This window comes from Coregonus lavaretus (assembly GCF_964263955.1).
Source record: "Coregonus lavaretus genome assembly, chromosome: 2".
Taxonomy (NCBI): domain Eukaryota; kingdom Metazoa; phylum Chordata; class Actinopteri; order Salmoniformes; family Salmonidae; genus Coregonus; species Coregonus lavaretus.
The window spans coordinates 18,872,641-18,888,057 of record NC_139989.1 but is presented as its reverse complement, the minus strand read 5'-3'; the positions used below and the strand labels follow the sequence as shown (position 1 = coordinate 18,888,057).

Here is a 15,417-nt window from a genome sequence, read left to right as displayed (position 1 = left end):
GGGAAAAAGGTAGTTGATCCCCTGCTGATTTTGTACATTTGCCCACTGACAAAGAAATGATCAGTCTATAATTTTTATGTTAGGTTTATTTGAACAGTGAGATACAGAATAACAACAAAAAAATCCAGAAAAACGCATGTCAAAAAATGTTATAAATTGATTTGCATTATAATGAGGGGAATAAGTATTTGACCCCCTCTCAAACAGAAAGATTTCTGGCTCCCAGGTATCTTTTATACAGGCAACGAGCTGAGATTAGGAGCACACTCTTAAAGGGAGTGCTCCTAATCTCAGCTTGTTACCTGTATAAAAGACACCTGTCCACAGAATCAATCAATCAATCAGATTCCAAACTCTCCACCATGGCCAAGACCAAAGAGCTCTCCAAGGATGTCAGGGACAAGATTGTAGACCTACACAAGGCTGGAATGGGCTACAAGACCATCGCCAAGCAGCTTGGTGAGAAGGTGACAACAGTTGGTGCGATTATTCGCAAATGGAAGAAAAACAAAATAACTGTTAATCTCCCTCGGCCTGGGGCTTCATGCAAGATCTCACCTCGTGGAGTTGCAATGATCATGAGAACGATGAGGAATCATCCCAGAACTACACGGGAGGATCTTGTCAATGATCTCAAGGCAGCTGGGACCATAGTCACCAAGAAAACAATTGGTAACACACTACGCCGTGAAGGACTGAAATCCTGCAGCGCCCGCAAGGTCCCCCTGCTCAAGAAAGCACATATACAGTGGGGAAAAAAAATATTTAGTCAGCCACCAATTGTGCAAGTTCTCCCACTTAAAAAGTATTTGGTCACCTACAAACAAGCAAGATTTCTGGCTCTCACAGACCTGTAACTTCTTCTTTAAGAGGCTCCTCTGTCCTCCACTCGTTACCTGTATTAATGGCACCTGTTTGAACTTGTTATCAGTATAAAAGACACCTGTCCACAACCTCAAACAGTCACACTCCAAACTCCACTATGGCCAAGACCAAAGAGCTGTCAAAGGACACCAGAAACAAAATTGTAGACCTGCACCAGGCTGGGAAGACTGAATCTGCAATAGGTAAGCAGCTTGGTTTGAAGAAATCAACTGTGGGAGCAATTATTAGGAAATGTAAGACATACAAGACCACTGATAATCTGCCTCGATCTGGGGCTCCACGCAAGATCTCACCCCGTGGGGTCAAAATGATCACAAGAACGGTGAGCAAAAATCCCAGAACCACACGGGCGGACCTAGTGAATGACCTGCAGAGAGCTGGGACCAAAGTAACAAAGCCTACCATCAGTAACACACTACGCCGCCAGGGACTCAAATCCTGTAGTGCCAGACGTGTCCCCCTGCTTTCAAGGTCCTGGAGTGGCCTAGCCAGTCTCCAGATCTCAACCCCATAGAAAATCTTTGGAGGGAGTTGAAAGTCTGTGTTGCCCAGCGACAGCCCCAAAACATCACTGCTCTAGAGGAGATCTGCATGGAGGAATGGGCCAAAATACCAGCAACAGTGTGTGAAAACCTTGTGAAAACTTACAGAAAACGTTTGACCTGTGTCATTGCCAACAAGGGTTTTGCCACCAAGTACTAAGTCATGTTTTGCAGAGGGGTCAAATACTTATTTCCGACTAGCTGAAAAATCTGTCGATGTGCCCTTGAGCAAGGCACTTAACCCTAATTGCTCCTGTAAGTCGTTTTGGATAAGAGCGTCTGCTAAAAATGTTTTTTTTTTTAACAACCTACCATTAAAATTATAGACTGATAATTTCTTTGTCAGTGGGCAAACGTACAAAATCAGCAGGGGATCAAATACTTTTTTCCCTCACTGTACTACACTATATATCTCCCAAGTGGCGCAGTGGTCTAAGGCACTGCATCGCAGTGCTAGCTGTGCCACTAGAGATCCTGGTTCGAATCCAGGCTCTGTCGTAGCTGGCCGTGACCGGGAGACCCATGGGGCGGCGCACAATTGGCCAAGCGTCATCCAGGGTAGGGGAGGGAATGGCTGGCAGGGATGTTGGTAGAGCATGGCGTTTTGCACTCACTAACTGTAAGTCGCTCTGGTTAAGAGCGTCTGCTAAATGACCAAAATGTAAATATGTATACAAAAGTATGTGGACACCCATTCAAATTTGTGGATTAGGCTATTTCAGCCACACCCGTTGCTGACAGGTGTATACAATCGAGCACACCGCCATGCAATCTCCATAGACAAACATTGGCAGTAGAATGGCCTTACTGAAGAGCTCAGTGACTTTCAATGTGGCACCGTCATAGGATGCCACCTTTCCAACAAGTCAGTTCGTCAATTTTCTGCCCTGCTAGAGCTGCCCCGGTCAACTGTAAGTGCTGTTATTGTGAAGTGGAAACGTCTAGGAGCAACAACTGCTCAGCCGCGAAGTGGTAGGCCACACAAGCTCACAGAACGGGACCGCCGAGTGCTGAACCACGTAGCGCGTACAAATCTTCTGTCCTCGGTTACAACACTCACTACCGAGTTCCAAACTGCCTCTTGAAGCAACATCAGCACAATAACTGTTTTTTCGGAAGCTTCATTAAATGGGTTTCTATGGCTGAGCAGCCGCACACAAGCCTAAGATCACCATAAGCAATGCCAAGCTTCGGTTGGAGTGGTGTAAAGCTTGCCGCCATTGGACTCTAGAGCAATGGAAACGCGTTCTCTGGAGTGATGAATCACACTTCCCCATCTGGCAGTCCGACGGACGAATCTGGGTTTGGCGGATGCCAGGAGAACACTACCTGCCCGAATGCATAGTGCCAACTGCACATTTTGGTGGAGGAGGAATAATGGTCTGGGGCTGTTTTTCATGGATCGGGCTAGGCCCCTTAGTTCCAGTGAAGGGGAATCTTAACGCTACAGCATACAATTACATTCTAGACAATTCTGTGCTTCCAACTTTGTGGCAACAGTTTGGGGAAGGCCCTTTCCTGTTTCAGCATGACAGTGCCCCGGTGCACAAAGCGAGGTCCATACAGAAATCGTTTGTCGAGATCGGTGTGGAAGAACTTGACTGGCCTGCACAGAGCCCTGACCTCAACCCCATCGAACATCTTTGGGATGAATTGGAATGCAGACTGCGAGCCAGGCCTAATCGCCCAACATCAGTGCCCGACCTCACTAATGCTCTTGTGGCTGAAAGGAAGCAAGTCCCCACAGCAATGTTCCAACATCTAGCGGAAAGCCTTCCCAGAAGAGTGGAGGCTGGTATAGCAGCAAAGGGGGGACCAACTCCATATTAATGCCCATGATTTTGGAATGAGATGTTCGACGAGCAGATGTCCACATACTTTTGGTCATGTACTGTATTTTTGGGCCTCATAGGTGGAATCACCAAAGTCTGTGTCTTTAGGCCAAACTCTGGGGTAAAGTCGTACAATGTTGGTTGAGAGTCTCCCCTATGCAGTTTAGAAGACCCCTCTCCATTGAACCTGATGGCATATCTACACACTGGTTCCATGTAGCAGTGAACAACCATTTTCATTAAAACACATTACACTACAGGGGATTGATACTCAAGCTAGATATAGAGAATAATAAATGGTTAATTTACGCTATAGTTTAAAGGTTACAAGCACTGCACTTAATGATCCTCATGCAAATAGTTATATTGTACAATAACAGCTCCAGAGTGAGGAGGCAGGGCCTATAAGAGCAGAGTAGGCCAGGCCAACAGCTGCCATTGCCTGTGTCCCAAATGGAAACACTATTCCCTATATAGTGCACCACTTTTAGCATAGTCCTCCCAGGGCCAAGAGCAGAGCCCCCTCCCTGGTTGGCCTGCACATAGTTCAGCAGCTCCTCTCCTCCGCCTGGCTCTTCTCTGCTCCTACGAGGCCTTCCACATGTCCAGAGTTCATTTAAATAAACGTAAAAGCGAAGTTGGTCTTGGCTATTTGGCCTCATTCCCTGAGAGCTGTAATCTAGTCTGGATGCGTCGAAATTGGCACCCTTTTACCTTCCATAGGGCTCTGGTCAAAAGTAGTGCACTACATAGGGAATATCGTGCCATTTTGGACACATCCAATAAGTGGAGGGCTGGCGGCCCGCGACGCATTGCGCTCACACAAACACAAACAGGATGCTTCCTCTCGGGTGACACTTTGATGAGAGATTGTGTTTTAGCACAGTTTGAGTTCGTCTCCACTGGTGCCGGGTTAAACATGAGGGACCATTCCTCCCTCTATCACTTCATCCCCCCATCCTCCCTGATGGACCTGAGCCACACTATGTGTGGATGACTCATTCTGGACTGAAGCAACATCCTCCAGACTCTTTGGATCAACAGAACAATGGTGGAGTACTTTCTCTCTCTCTCTCTCTGTCTCTCAATTCAGTTCAATTCAATTCAAGGGGCTTTATTGACATGGGAAACATTTGTTTACATTGCCAAAGCAAGTGAAATAGATAATAAACAAAAGTGAAATAAACAATAGAAAATTAACAGTAAACATTACACTCCAAAAGAATAAAGACATTTCAAATGTCATATTATGTCTATATACAGTGTTGTAACGATGTGCAAATCGTTAAAGTAAAAAAGGCAAAATAAATAAACATAAATATGGGTTGAATTTACAATGGTGTTTGTTCTTCACTGGTTTACCTTTTCTTGTGGCAACAGGTCACAAATCTTGCTCCTGTGATTGCACACTGTGGTATTTCACCCAATAGATATGGGAGTTTATCAAAACTGGATTTGTTTTCAAATTCTTTGTGGGTCTGTGTAATCTGAGGGAAATATGTGTCTCTAATATGGTCATACATTTGGCAGGAGGTAAGGAAGTGCAGCTCAGTTTCCACCTCATTTTGTGGGCAATGTGCACATAGCCTGTCTTCTCTTGAGAGCCAGGTCTGCCTACGGCGGCCTTTCTCAAAAGCAAGTGTTGTGTATTAGGATTATGCCTTTGTTAAATGTTTTTAAGTGGAACTGAAAGAATGTTGATTTTAGTATCAAGAGGGAATGTTTTAGTGTAACGCCACATACAACAGACAGGAAGTGTGTTGTAGACAGGGGATTGGACAGTAGAGGGAGCCACCCACATCTTGGGGAGTTTATATATACTGGGGGAAAAACGAAGAAGGGTCAGAAGCATTCAGATTAATTTGGGACGGGGCTTCTCCAGACACCAAGTTATCCACGCGGTCTGTAACTTATGCTGTAACCTCGTGATTTTAATAAAAGCCTTTAAACACGGTGCAGCCTAAGCGGACTCCTTGATTGACGGCAACAGCCACCAACAACAGACACGACACAAGGCTATGCTCACTGAGTCTGTACATATTCAAAGCTTTCCTTAATGTTGGGTCAGTCACAGTGGTCAGGTATTCTGCCACTGTGTACTCTCTGTTTAGGGCCAAATAGCATTCTAGTTTGCTCAGTTTTTTGCTGCACAGTTAACCATCGACGTCCACTTCCCTGATTACACGGTAGGTCCCTAGTGTAAGGCGCTAGTAGATTCAGGCGCAGCTGGGAACTTTATGGACAGGTCTTTAGCGCTTAGTCTACGTATTACATTGGTTCCCCTGTCCATTCCATTGCCCATCAAAGCACTTGACAGTCGACCATTAGGGTCAGGTTTTGTTAGGGAGGTTACAGCACCAGTCACTATGATTACGCAGGAGACCCATAAGGAGCAAATCACCTTTCATATTCTTGAGTCCCCTGATTTCCCTGTAGTGTTGGGCCTTCCCTGGCTAGCACTACATGACCCCACCTTTTCATGGCCGCAGAGGGTTCTCCCGGGGTGGTCGCGAGAGTGTCAGGGTAGGTGTCTAGCTGTTTCCATTGGTGCGACCACGGTGGAAAGTCCAGACAATGTCGTGCGCATTCCCCCCGAATACCTCGATTTGGCGTACACTTTTTCCAAAACGCAGGCGACCAAATTACGGGGGATTGCACGATAAACCTCCGGTTAGACGCTGTGCCTCCCAGGAGTCATGTATATCCCCTGTCTATCCCCTGTCGCAGGCTGAAACGGAGGCTATGGAGACATACGTCTCCGAGTCCCTGCGTCAGGGGTTCATACGTCCCTCCACTTCACCCAACTCCTCGAGTTTCTTTTTTGTCAATAAGAAAGACGAGGGTCTGCGCCCTTGCATTGATTACCGTGCACTTAATCAAACTACCATTCGCTATAGTTACCCTCTACCACTCATTTCCTCTGTGATCGAATCAATGCATTGGGCGCGTTTTTTCACTAAATTAGATCTCAGGAGTGCGTACAACCTGGTGCGTGTCCGGGAAGGGGACAAATGGAAGACAGCATTTAGCACAACCACAGGGCATTATGAATACCTGGTGATGCCGTACGGGTTGATGAATGCTCCATCAGTCTTCCAGTCCTTTGTGAATGAGGTGTTTCGGGACATTCTTGGTCGTGGTGTGGTGGTCTACATCGATGACATCCTGGTGTATTCCACTACGTGCGCCGAGCATGTGTCCCTGGTTCGCAGAGTGCTTGGCCGACTGTTGGAGCATGACCTGTATGCCAAAGCAGAAAAATGTCTGTTCTTCCAACAATCCGTCTCCTTCCTCGGATACCACATCACCACCTCAGGTGTGGAAATGGAGGGAGACCGCATTTCAGCCGTGCGTAATTGGCCGACTCCAACCACGGTAAAGGAGGTGCAGTACTTCATTGGCTTTGCCAATTACTATCTGAGGTTTATCCGGGGCTTTGGCAAGGTCGCAGCCCCCATCACCTCTCTGTTGAATGGTGGGCCGTCTGGCACTAAGGGGTGCCAGAGGACATAGTGTCTGACCGGGGTCCCCAGTTTACGTCTAGGGTCTGGTAGGCATTCATGAAACGTCTTTGTCAGCCTTACCTCTGGTTTTCACCCCGAATCTAATGGGCAGGTGGAACGGGTGAATCAGGATGTGGGTAGGTTCCTACTGCCAGGACCGGCCGGGGGAGTGGTCGGTGTTCTTGCCATGGGCCGAATATGCCCAGAACACACTCCGCCACTCCTCCACTAACCTGTCACCATTTCAATGTGTTTTAGGGTATCAGCCGGTCCTGGCACCGTGGCATCAGAGCCAGACTGAAGCTCCTGCAGTGGACGACTGGTTTCGGCGCGCGGAGGTGACGTGGAACGCCACCCATGTCCACCTCCAGTGCGCCGCGCGTCACCAGAAGGCCAACGCTGACTGCCACCGCAGTGAGGCCCCGGTCTTTGTACCGAGTGATCGGGTCTGGCTCTCGACCCAGAACCTGCCCCTCCGCCTGCCCTTCCGGAAGCTGAGGCCGCGGTTTGTGGGGCTGTTCAAAGTCCTGAGGAGAGTGAACAAGGTTACGTATAGGTTGCTGCTCCCTCCTGATTACCGTATTAACCCCTCGTTTTACGTGTCTCTCCTCAGGCCGGTGGTGGCTGGTCCACTCCAAGAGTCTGAGGTGCGGGAGGTCCCTCCGCCCCCTCTGGACATCGAGGGGGCCCCGGCGTACTCAGTCCGTTCCATCCTGGATTCGAGGTGTCGGGTGGGGGGGCATTCAGTACCTCGTGGAGTGGGAGGGGTACGGTCCGGAGGAGCGGTGCTGGGTCCCGGTGAAGAATGTCCTCGATCCCTCCCTGTTGCAGGATTTCCACCGTCGTCATTCGGATCGCCCTGCTCTGCGTCCTCCTGGCCGTCCCCGAGGCCGGTGTCGGCGCGCTGCTGGAGCAGCGTCAAGGGGGGGGATACTGTCACGACTTCCTCCAAAGCTGCCTCCTCTCATTGTTCGGGCAGGTTTTGGCGTTCGTCGTCACCGGCCTTCTAGCCACTGCCGCTCCTCTTTTCATCATTCCATTTGTTTTGTCTTGTTTTTCACACACACCTGGTTCATATCCCCTCATCAGTCTCTGTATAAGTATTCCCTCTGCTCCCCATGTCTTTGTGTGTTATTGTTTCCATGTGGAGGTGTCGCTAGCTCGGTTGTGCATTATGTACTTTTATCGCCGGGATATTCACCTGTGTGTTTTTGTTTTCCCAGTACCCATTGAAGGCGCACTGTATTTGGTTTACGCATTGTTGCTAACTGCTGTATTGGACGAATAAACCATATTCTGTGATTCACACGTCCTGCGCCTGACTCCGTCCGAATCACCCGCTACAGTTTGTCCCATTTTGTGAATTCTTGGCTGGTGAGCGGACCCCAGACCTCACAACCATGAAGGCCAATGGGTTCTATAACTAGTATTCTTTGCCGGATCCTAATTGGTATATCTAATTTTATGTTCCTTTTGATGGCATTGAAGGCCCTTCTTGCCTTGTCTCTCAGATCGTTCACAGCTTTGTGGAAGTTACCTGTGGCGCTGATGTTTAGGCCGAGGTATGTATAGTTTTTTGTGTGCTCTATGGCAACAGTGTCTAGATGGAATTTGTATTTGTGGTCCTGGCAACTGGACCTTTTTTGAAACACCATTATTTTTGTCTTACTGAGATTTACTGTCAGTGCCCAGGTCTGACAGAATCTGTGCAGAAGATCTAGGTGCTGCTGTAGGCCCTCCTTGGTTGGGGACAGAAGCACCAGATCATCAGCAAACAGTAGACATTTGACTTCAGATTCTAGTAGGGTGCGGCCGGGTGCTGCAGACTATTCTAGTTTCCTCACCAATTCGTTGATATATATGTTGAAGAGGGTGGGGCTTAAGCTGCATCCCTGTCTCACCCACGGCCCTGTGGAAAGAAATGTGTGTGTTTTTGCCAATTTTAACCGCACACTTGTTGTTTGTGTACATGGATTTTATAATGTTGTATGTTTTTCCCCCAACATTACTTTCCATCAATTTGTATAGCAGACCCTCATGCCAAATTGAGTCAAAAGCTTTTTTGAAATCAACAAAGCATGAGAAGACTTTGCCTTTGTTTTGGGTTGTTTGTTTGTCAATTAGGGTGTGCAGGGTGAATATGTGGTCTGTTGTACGGTAATTTGGTAAAAAGATAATTTGACATTTGCTCAGTACATTGTTTTCACTGAGGAAATGTACAAGTCTGCTGTTATTGATAATGCAGAGGATTTTCTCAAGGTTGCTGTTGACGCATATCCCACGGTAGTTATTGGGGTCAAATTTGTCTCCACTTTTGTGGATTGGGGTTATCAGTCCTTGGTTCCAAGTATTGGGGAAGATGCCAGAGCTGATAATGATGTTAAAGAGTTTAAGTATAGCCAATTGGAATTTGTGGTCTTTATATTTTATAATTTCATGTAGGATACCATCAACACCACAGGCCTTTTGGGGTTGGAGGGTTTGTATTTTGTCCTGTAGTTCATTCAATGTAAATGGAGAATCCAGTGGGTTCTGGTAGTCTTTAATAGCTGATTCTAAGATTTGTAATTGGTCATGTATATGTCGTTGCTGTTTGTTCTTTGCTCTTTGTTATAGAGCCAAAAAGATTGGAGAAGTGGTTTATCCACACATCTCCATTTTGAATAGATAACGCTCCGTGTTGTTGTTTGTTTAGTGTGTTCCAATTTTGCCAGATGTGGTTAGATTCTATGGATTCCTCAATTACATTGAGCTGATTTCTGATGTGCTGTTTCTTATTTTTCCGTAGTGAATTTCTGTCTTGTTTTAGTGATTCACCATTGTGAAGGCGTAGGCTCAGGTTTTCTGGGTATCTATGTTTTTGGTTAGATAGATTTCTCAATTTCTTTCTTAGATTTTTCATTCTTCGTCAAACCATTTGTCATTGGTTTAAATTTTCTTAGGTTGTCTGCTTGACATTTTTAGATTTGATAGGGAAGCTGAAAGGTCAAATATACTGTTTAGGCTTTCTACTGACATGTTTACACCTTCACTATTACAGTTAAATGTTTTGTCCAGGAAGTTGTCTAAAAGGGATTGAATTTGTTTTTGGTAGGTTTCTACACTACTTTCCTTCCATCTATAGCATGTCTTAATGTTGTGCAGTTCCTTTGGCTTTGATGCCTCATGATTGAGTATTGGTCTCTCTCTCTCTCTCTCTCGCTCTCGCTCTCTCTCTGTCTCTCTCTGTCTCTGTCTCTGTCTCTCTCTCTCTGTTTCTTTCTCTCTCTCTCTCTCGCTCCCTCTTCTCTCTTTTACTCTCTCTGTGTGTATGTGTGAGTTTGAGAGTGTGAGTGTGCACGATGTGTGTATGTCTATCAGTGACTGAGTGTATGTGTGTTTATGAAGCGGTGACCTCCTGACCCCAGCAAGCTGTGAGTGCTGCTTTTGGACCAGTGGAGGGGTTGGATCGCACAGGCTGTCAGCCAGAATGAGCTGTTGTGTTTAACCCTGCACGGTCCAGAGTGGAACGCATCACTGACTTCCTGACCCAAAGGCAGTGGGGAGACATGACTCAGACTGCCTTGTGTCTGTCCCTATTCCCTATAGAATGCATTACTTTTCACCAGAGCCCTATGGTTAGTGCACTTCATAGGGAATAAGTTGCCACGTGGGACGCATGCAAAGTATCACTCGATGGTGATAAGGGAGATTTATATTTCTCTCATTAGGAAATGGGAGTAAAGACAGTAAGGAGAGTTGTGCTCTACTCACCGAACCTCTTGTATCCAAAAGACTGTACTTCCTCCTCGTCTGCAAAATCGTCTGTGGGCATGACAACAGATACATATGTGTTACCATGAGGTCTGAGAGAAAAATCACACCCAAGCACATCAACAAATGAACCGTGTAGCCTATACTCCATTGGTTCCCGAACAAAAACTCCATATGGATCAAGAATATGGTACAGTCACATCACACACTGAAATCAACTGCGTGGGGTAATAACAGTGTCACTAAACTATATTTATTTAAGAGGACCACAATGGAACTACGTTTTCAAACTTTTTTGTGTCATCCTCGATGATTTTAAATGCATTATGGTGTGGTTGTATTGTGTTTTAAATGATCAAATAAATCTATCTCTCTATAAACCTTCATATACACTGTATTACTGTGTCCTAAATGACACCCTACTCCCTATATAGGGTCCTATACTACTATAGGACCCTATGGGCCCTGGTCAAAAGTAGTGCACTAAATGGTGCCATTTGAGACTCTGAATATGTCAACTCCCCAGAGGAATGAGTACCCCGCCCCACCTCAGCAAAGGTCAGGACAGAATGTTCTCCCCATAACTGTTCTGTTACCATGGTTCTCTCTGGTTGAGAGACCTTATAATATAATCAAGCATTTCCAGCCTCAACTATCACACCAAAAATTGCAAGATCCTGGAGGGACTGTTATATGTAGACACTTTAGCACTTCTCATTTTAGCCTCCATGTTTGTCAGTGAATCCAGTGTATGTGATAAAAGTTAAACTGACACAGAATATGTATAATATGATACATCCTGCATGTCTGAAGAATGATGCTATAGAAGCCCCAGGGATGTGTCCAAAATGGCACCCTATTCCCTGTAGTGCACTACTTTTAACCAGGGCCTATAGGGCTCTAATCAAATGTAGTGAACTAGAGTGAATATGGTGCCATTTGAGACGTAGCCCAGGTAACCAAATGGATGCAGGACACCAACAGGCATTTGTTGCAGCCCAGGATACTACACAAATGCCTTTCTCTCTGGGGAGGATATATAGGCCTTACTAAGCACATAGCTTTATCATCATGGTATGTTATAGAGGATATAACTCCCCATCAAGTGCCTCTTTCTGTGTGGAAAGGAGACAGGAGGACTCAGGCCTGTAAAAGCCACAAGCTGCGGTTTCTCTGGGTTAATTACACTTTGCTACACTAAACTGCACTCCACTACACTAGAACCCAGCGCAGGGAGGCTGCAGAAAGATAAGAGCATCACTGATAATGGCTAGCAGATGTAGGAGAGAGAGAGATGCAGTGTTGACTGGGGGCAGTGTGAGGGGGAGGGGAGGGGGAGGTTGAGGAGGTGGGTAGTACACTACATAGGAAAGAGGGTGCCATTTGGGATACAGCCTGTGTGACAGAGAGGTCCAATATGGACATATGAGACGTTCTACACTATAAGACATTTCCTGTAATTTTTACAATACATTACTGCCAGCACAGTAGCTAGTAGATTACTGTAAATTTACAGTAAATTACTGGCAGCACAGTGGTTAGTAAACTGTTGCAGATTTACATCCCAGGCAGCTAGTGCCAACGATAGGCAGTATTTCTGTTACATGTATTTGATATAGGTATTTCAATACCTTAAATACCTATTTTGTAATTTGTATTTCACTGGCCTGAACTACAATACATGTATTTTGTATTTTCTAATACAAAAATATACTTGCAAGTAGCTCGCTTAACTACAACAACGTTCTCGGTAATGGTAACATCATCTTTTTACTTGCTATGACTGTGATATGTTCTTGTTTATCTACCTTAGTTTAACACACTGACTGTAAGTCGCTCTGGATAAGAGCTTCTGCTAAATGACCAACATTTAAAAGTAAATGTAAAAAAGAACACTTGCAAAGGGTATTGCGTTCATTTTTAACATTTACATTTTGGTCATTTAGCAGACACTCTTGTCCAGAGCGATTTACAGTCAGTGCATTAAACTAAAGTTCATCAAATAAAAACATATCACAGTAATAGCAAGTAAAAAGTTACTGAGAATGTTGTTTTAGTTAAGGATACATTGGTCTTCAAGGTATTTTGTATTCGTAACAAGGTACCTTTTGATGTATCTTTGCAAAGTACGTTACTGTAATATTCACAGCAACTTGCCACTAGCGTCCTGTAAGTTTCTGTAATATCCGAGCAACTGTACAGTACAATACTGTAAAATTAGCCTACTATACTGTAAGAAAGTAAATGCTACTGTAATCGTAATATTGGTATTTTACTGTAATTACATGGGATTGGTGCAAACAGGTTGGCTGCTAGGCATTTGTATAGTACAGAATATTTATCAATATTTGGTGTTATTTCGCTTGCAAAGACGTCCAAACTGACTGTGATTACAGCGCAAAGCAGACCAAAGGGACTTGGCAATAATTAAACCAGTAAAGGTTTAAGACTTGCTGCCACTCTGATCTGTCCCCAATACACATTACATTTTTAGGGAACTACTACCACATATCAGTTCAATTGCTACAGCATTCTCACTAACGGATGCACCAAATATAGCCCCTTACAAGTCTGGCCTCTAAATATGTTGAGCCAGCGATTCTTTCCCCTCCCACTTCATTTTTCATAAAATTCACCATAATTTAAAGAATGCTGCAATAAATATACAACACTGCAATACAGTACTTTATGGTTAAAGCTGCAATATGTAACTTTTTGGGTGATCTGACCAAATTCAAATAGAAATGTGAGTTATAGATATGTAATTCTCATTAAAAGCAAGTCTAAGAAGTGGTAGATCTGTTCTATGTGCGCTATTTCTATGCTTCCCGTTCTTAAGTTACTTTCGGTTTTGTACACCAGCTTCAAACAGCTGAAAATACAATATTTTTGGTTATTGAAAATATATTTCACAGCGGTTTAGATGGTACAATGATTCTCTACACTATACTTGTTTTGTCACATAAACTGAAATTAGGCGAACTAGTCGAATTTTAGCAACCGGGAAATGGCGGAGCGATTTCTGCATATTGCACAATTGAGCCCCCATAATGCATTGCTCTTTACATTATAATATAATAATAATAATATGCCATTTAGCAGACGCTTTTATCCAAAGCGACTTACAGTCATGCGTGCATACTTACATTACTGTCCTGTAATATATAATCATAGTGATATTGTTCCCTGATCACTTTTGCATTTGAGAGACACATTTATCAGAGTCCCCCATCTATGGTGTTAAGTTCTATTTCACACAGGTAAGGTAACAAAACGGTGTTCCACAGGGGAGTTAACATAACTGCAACATAACTATATAATGGAATACATGGATTTATAAGGAGAAAATGACAGATCCATGTAAAATACCAAAAATAATCAAATACGCAATACACTTCCATGCGTAAAATATGGTTCACATTTCACTTCAGTAATATTACTGCAGCCTAGACCAAAAATATCACTGCTATCATACATGTAGGGCCTATCACTAAGGACCAAATTACCAAACAAAGACAGCCACTCTCTCATTGTCCAACTATAGAGAATGATGCGACTGGCGGAGAAAGGCCAAGTCATTTCACAACGCAGTTGAACTCCACACAACAGGCACTTAATCTCATCCAGATGTGCAACACACAACCCAACGCACAAACAAACAAGCACGCACGCACACATATACAAAAAACTGTGAATTCATCGAAATCATAGCTTAGCTATCACTTAAAACTTCTCAAAACTCTATTTTAAGATTAACAGAACTGTGCATAACACGTACTGTACCTTTCATGGCGTTATATAAATCTGTTAGGAGTGTAGAAGAGATGAGAGTCTCTATGTCACTTTTTGCGCATCTCAAAGTTCAGTCCAACCGGGCAGGTTTGAATCAGTTGTAGGAGAACAGAAAACTAAACGTGTAAATAAAAAAGTTCAGCTCCTCCAACTGCAAAATGTAAGGATTGCGCACGAACCGCTCCGTTAGGCTATATGTTCATCTCGAACATCCCGTTAGAACATAATTGTTCCGTTATTTGCATACATAGTTTAATAAAATGTGCAGCGTGCGTGGGAGAGAAAGTTAAAAGTTCATGTATTCGTAATATTTTGTGTAGCTCTGTAAAATGCACCAGTGGCTATAGTGTTAGGTTGTTGATGTCTTCTTTCCAGTGCGCTGCGCCGGTCACAATCACAAACTCACAAAAATGTCAAAGCCAAAGGAAGTCCCGCATCTGCAGCCCCGTTCTAACAGCAAACCACGTGTGTTCTACATCTGTCGGATTCCCCCCCTGTCGGATTCCCCCCCTCCACACTCCTCGCACTCCTTAAAGGGGAAAAGGTGAGGATGCCTTTCAGCGCGAACTCTGGGACCCTTGTGGAGCTGCTAGCAGGAGATGAGATTAGATTACTGGTTTGATGGCGATCGCGTCCTCTGGGTAAAAAAATCTGGTACACATTAAAGACCATTTCAAAGGGGTTGGGTAGGGGGGCTCAACCAACATCACTGGACCAGCCTGGGACTTTAGACAGTGCACTACATAATTTTTTGGTGCATTCTTTCTCACTTCCAAGTAGGATTTATAGGATATTAGACAAAACAGTTGGAATGTTCAATATCCATCCATCAGCTCTTTTATAAAGTTGTATGATGTTTCCACTACCACCAATAACTATTATCACCCTTGAGAGAAGTTACTACCATCACAGCTGGGAATGTTGCTGGGAATGCCAGACCATTTCATTCAGCCTAATGGGAACCCAAACACAGACCTTACCCTCTTTGGTTTGGTTTGTTGCCCCTGAAATCTCATTGCCCTGCAGATGCAGTCCACTGATCAAATACACAGGGTATTCTCAGGCTAATTAGGACATCAAGGCAATTAGTATGACCCTCTTTTATCTTAT

The 15,417-nt window shown here is 44.5% G+C and overlaps 1 protein-coding gene across 2 annotated transcripts in view; it reads right to left on the bottom strand.

Annotated features, from left to right (window-relative positions):
* LOC311148441 (collectin-12-like) overlaps positions 1-14,668 on the bottom strand; it is a gene marked incomplete at its 5' end in the record, with an annotated part of 61,298 nt that extends 46,630 nt beyond the window's left edge. The window contains 2 exons of one of the 2 annotated variants that reach the window (XM_084185410.1): positions 10,516-10,566; positions 14,299-14,668. In XM_084185410.1, the coding sequence (XP_084041536.1) occupies positions 10,516-10,566; positions 14,299-14,305 (58 nt within the window). Of the gene's footprint in view, positions 1-10,515; positions 10,577-14,298 lie in introns of those variants that run through there. The other variant, XM_084185409.1, reaches the window with a different exon arrangement.
* Positions 14,669-15,417: the final 749 nt, after the last annotated feature.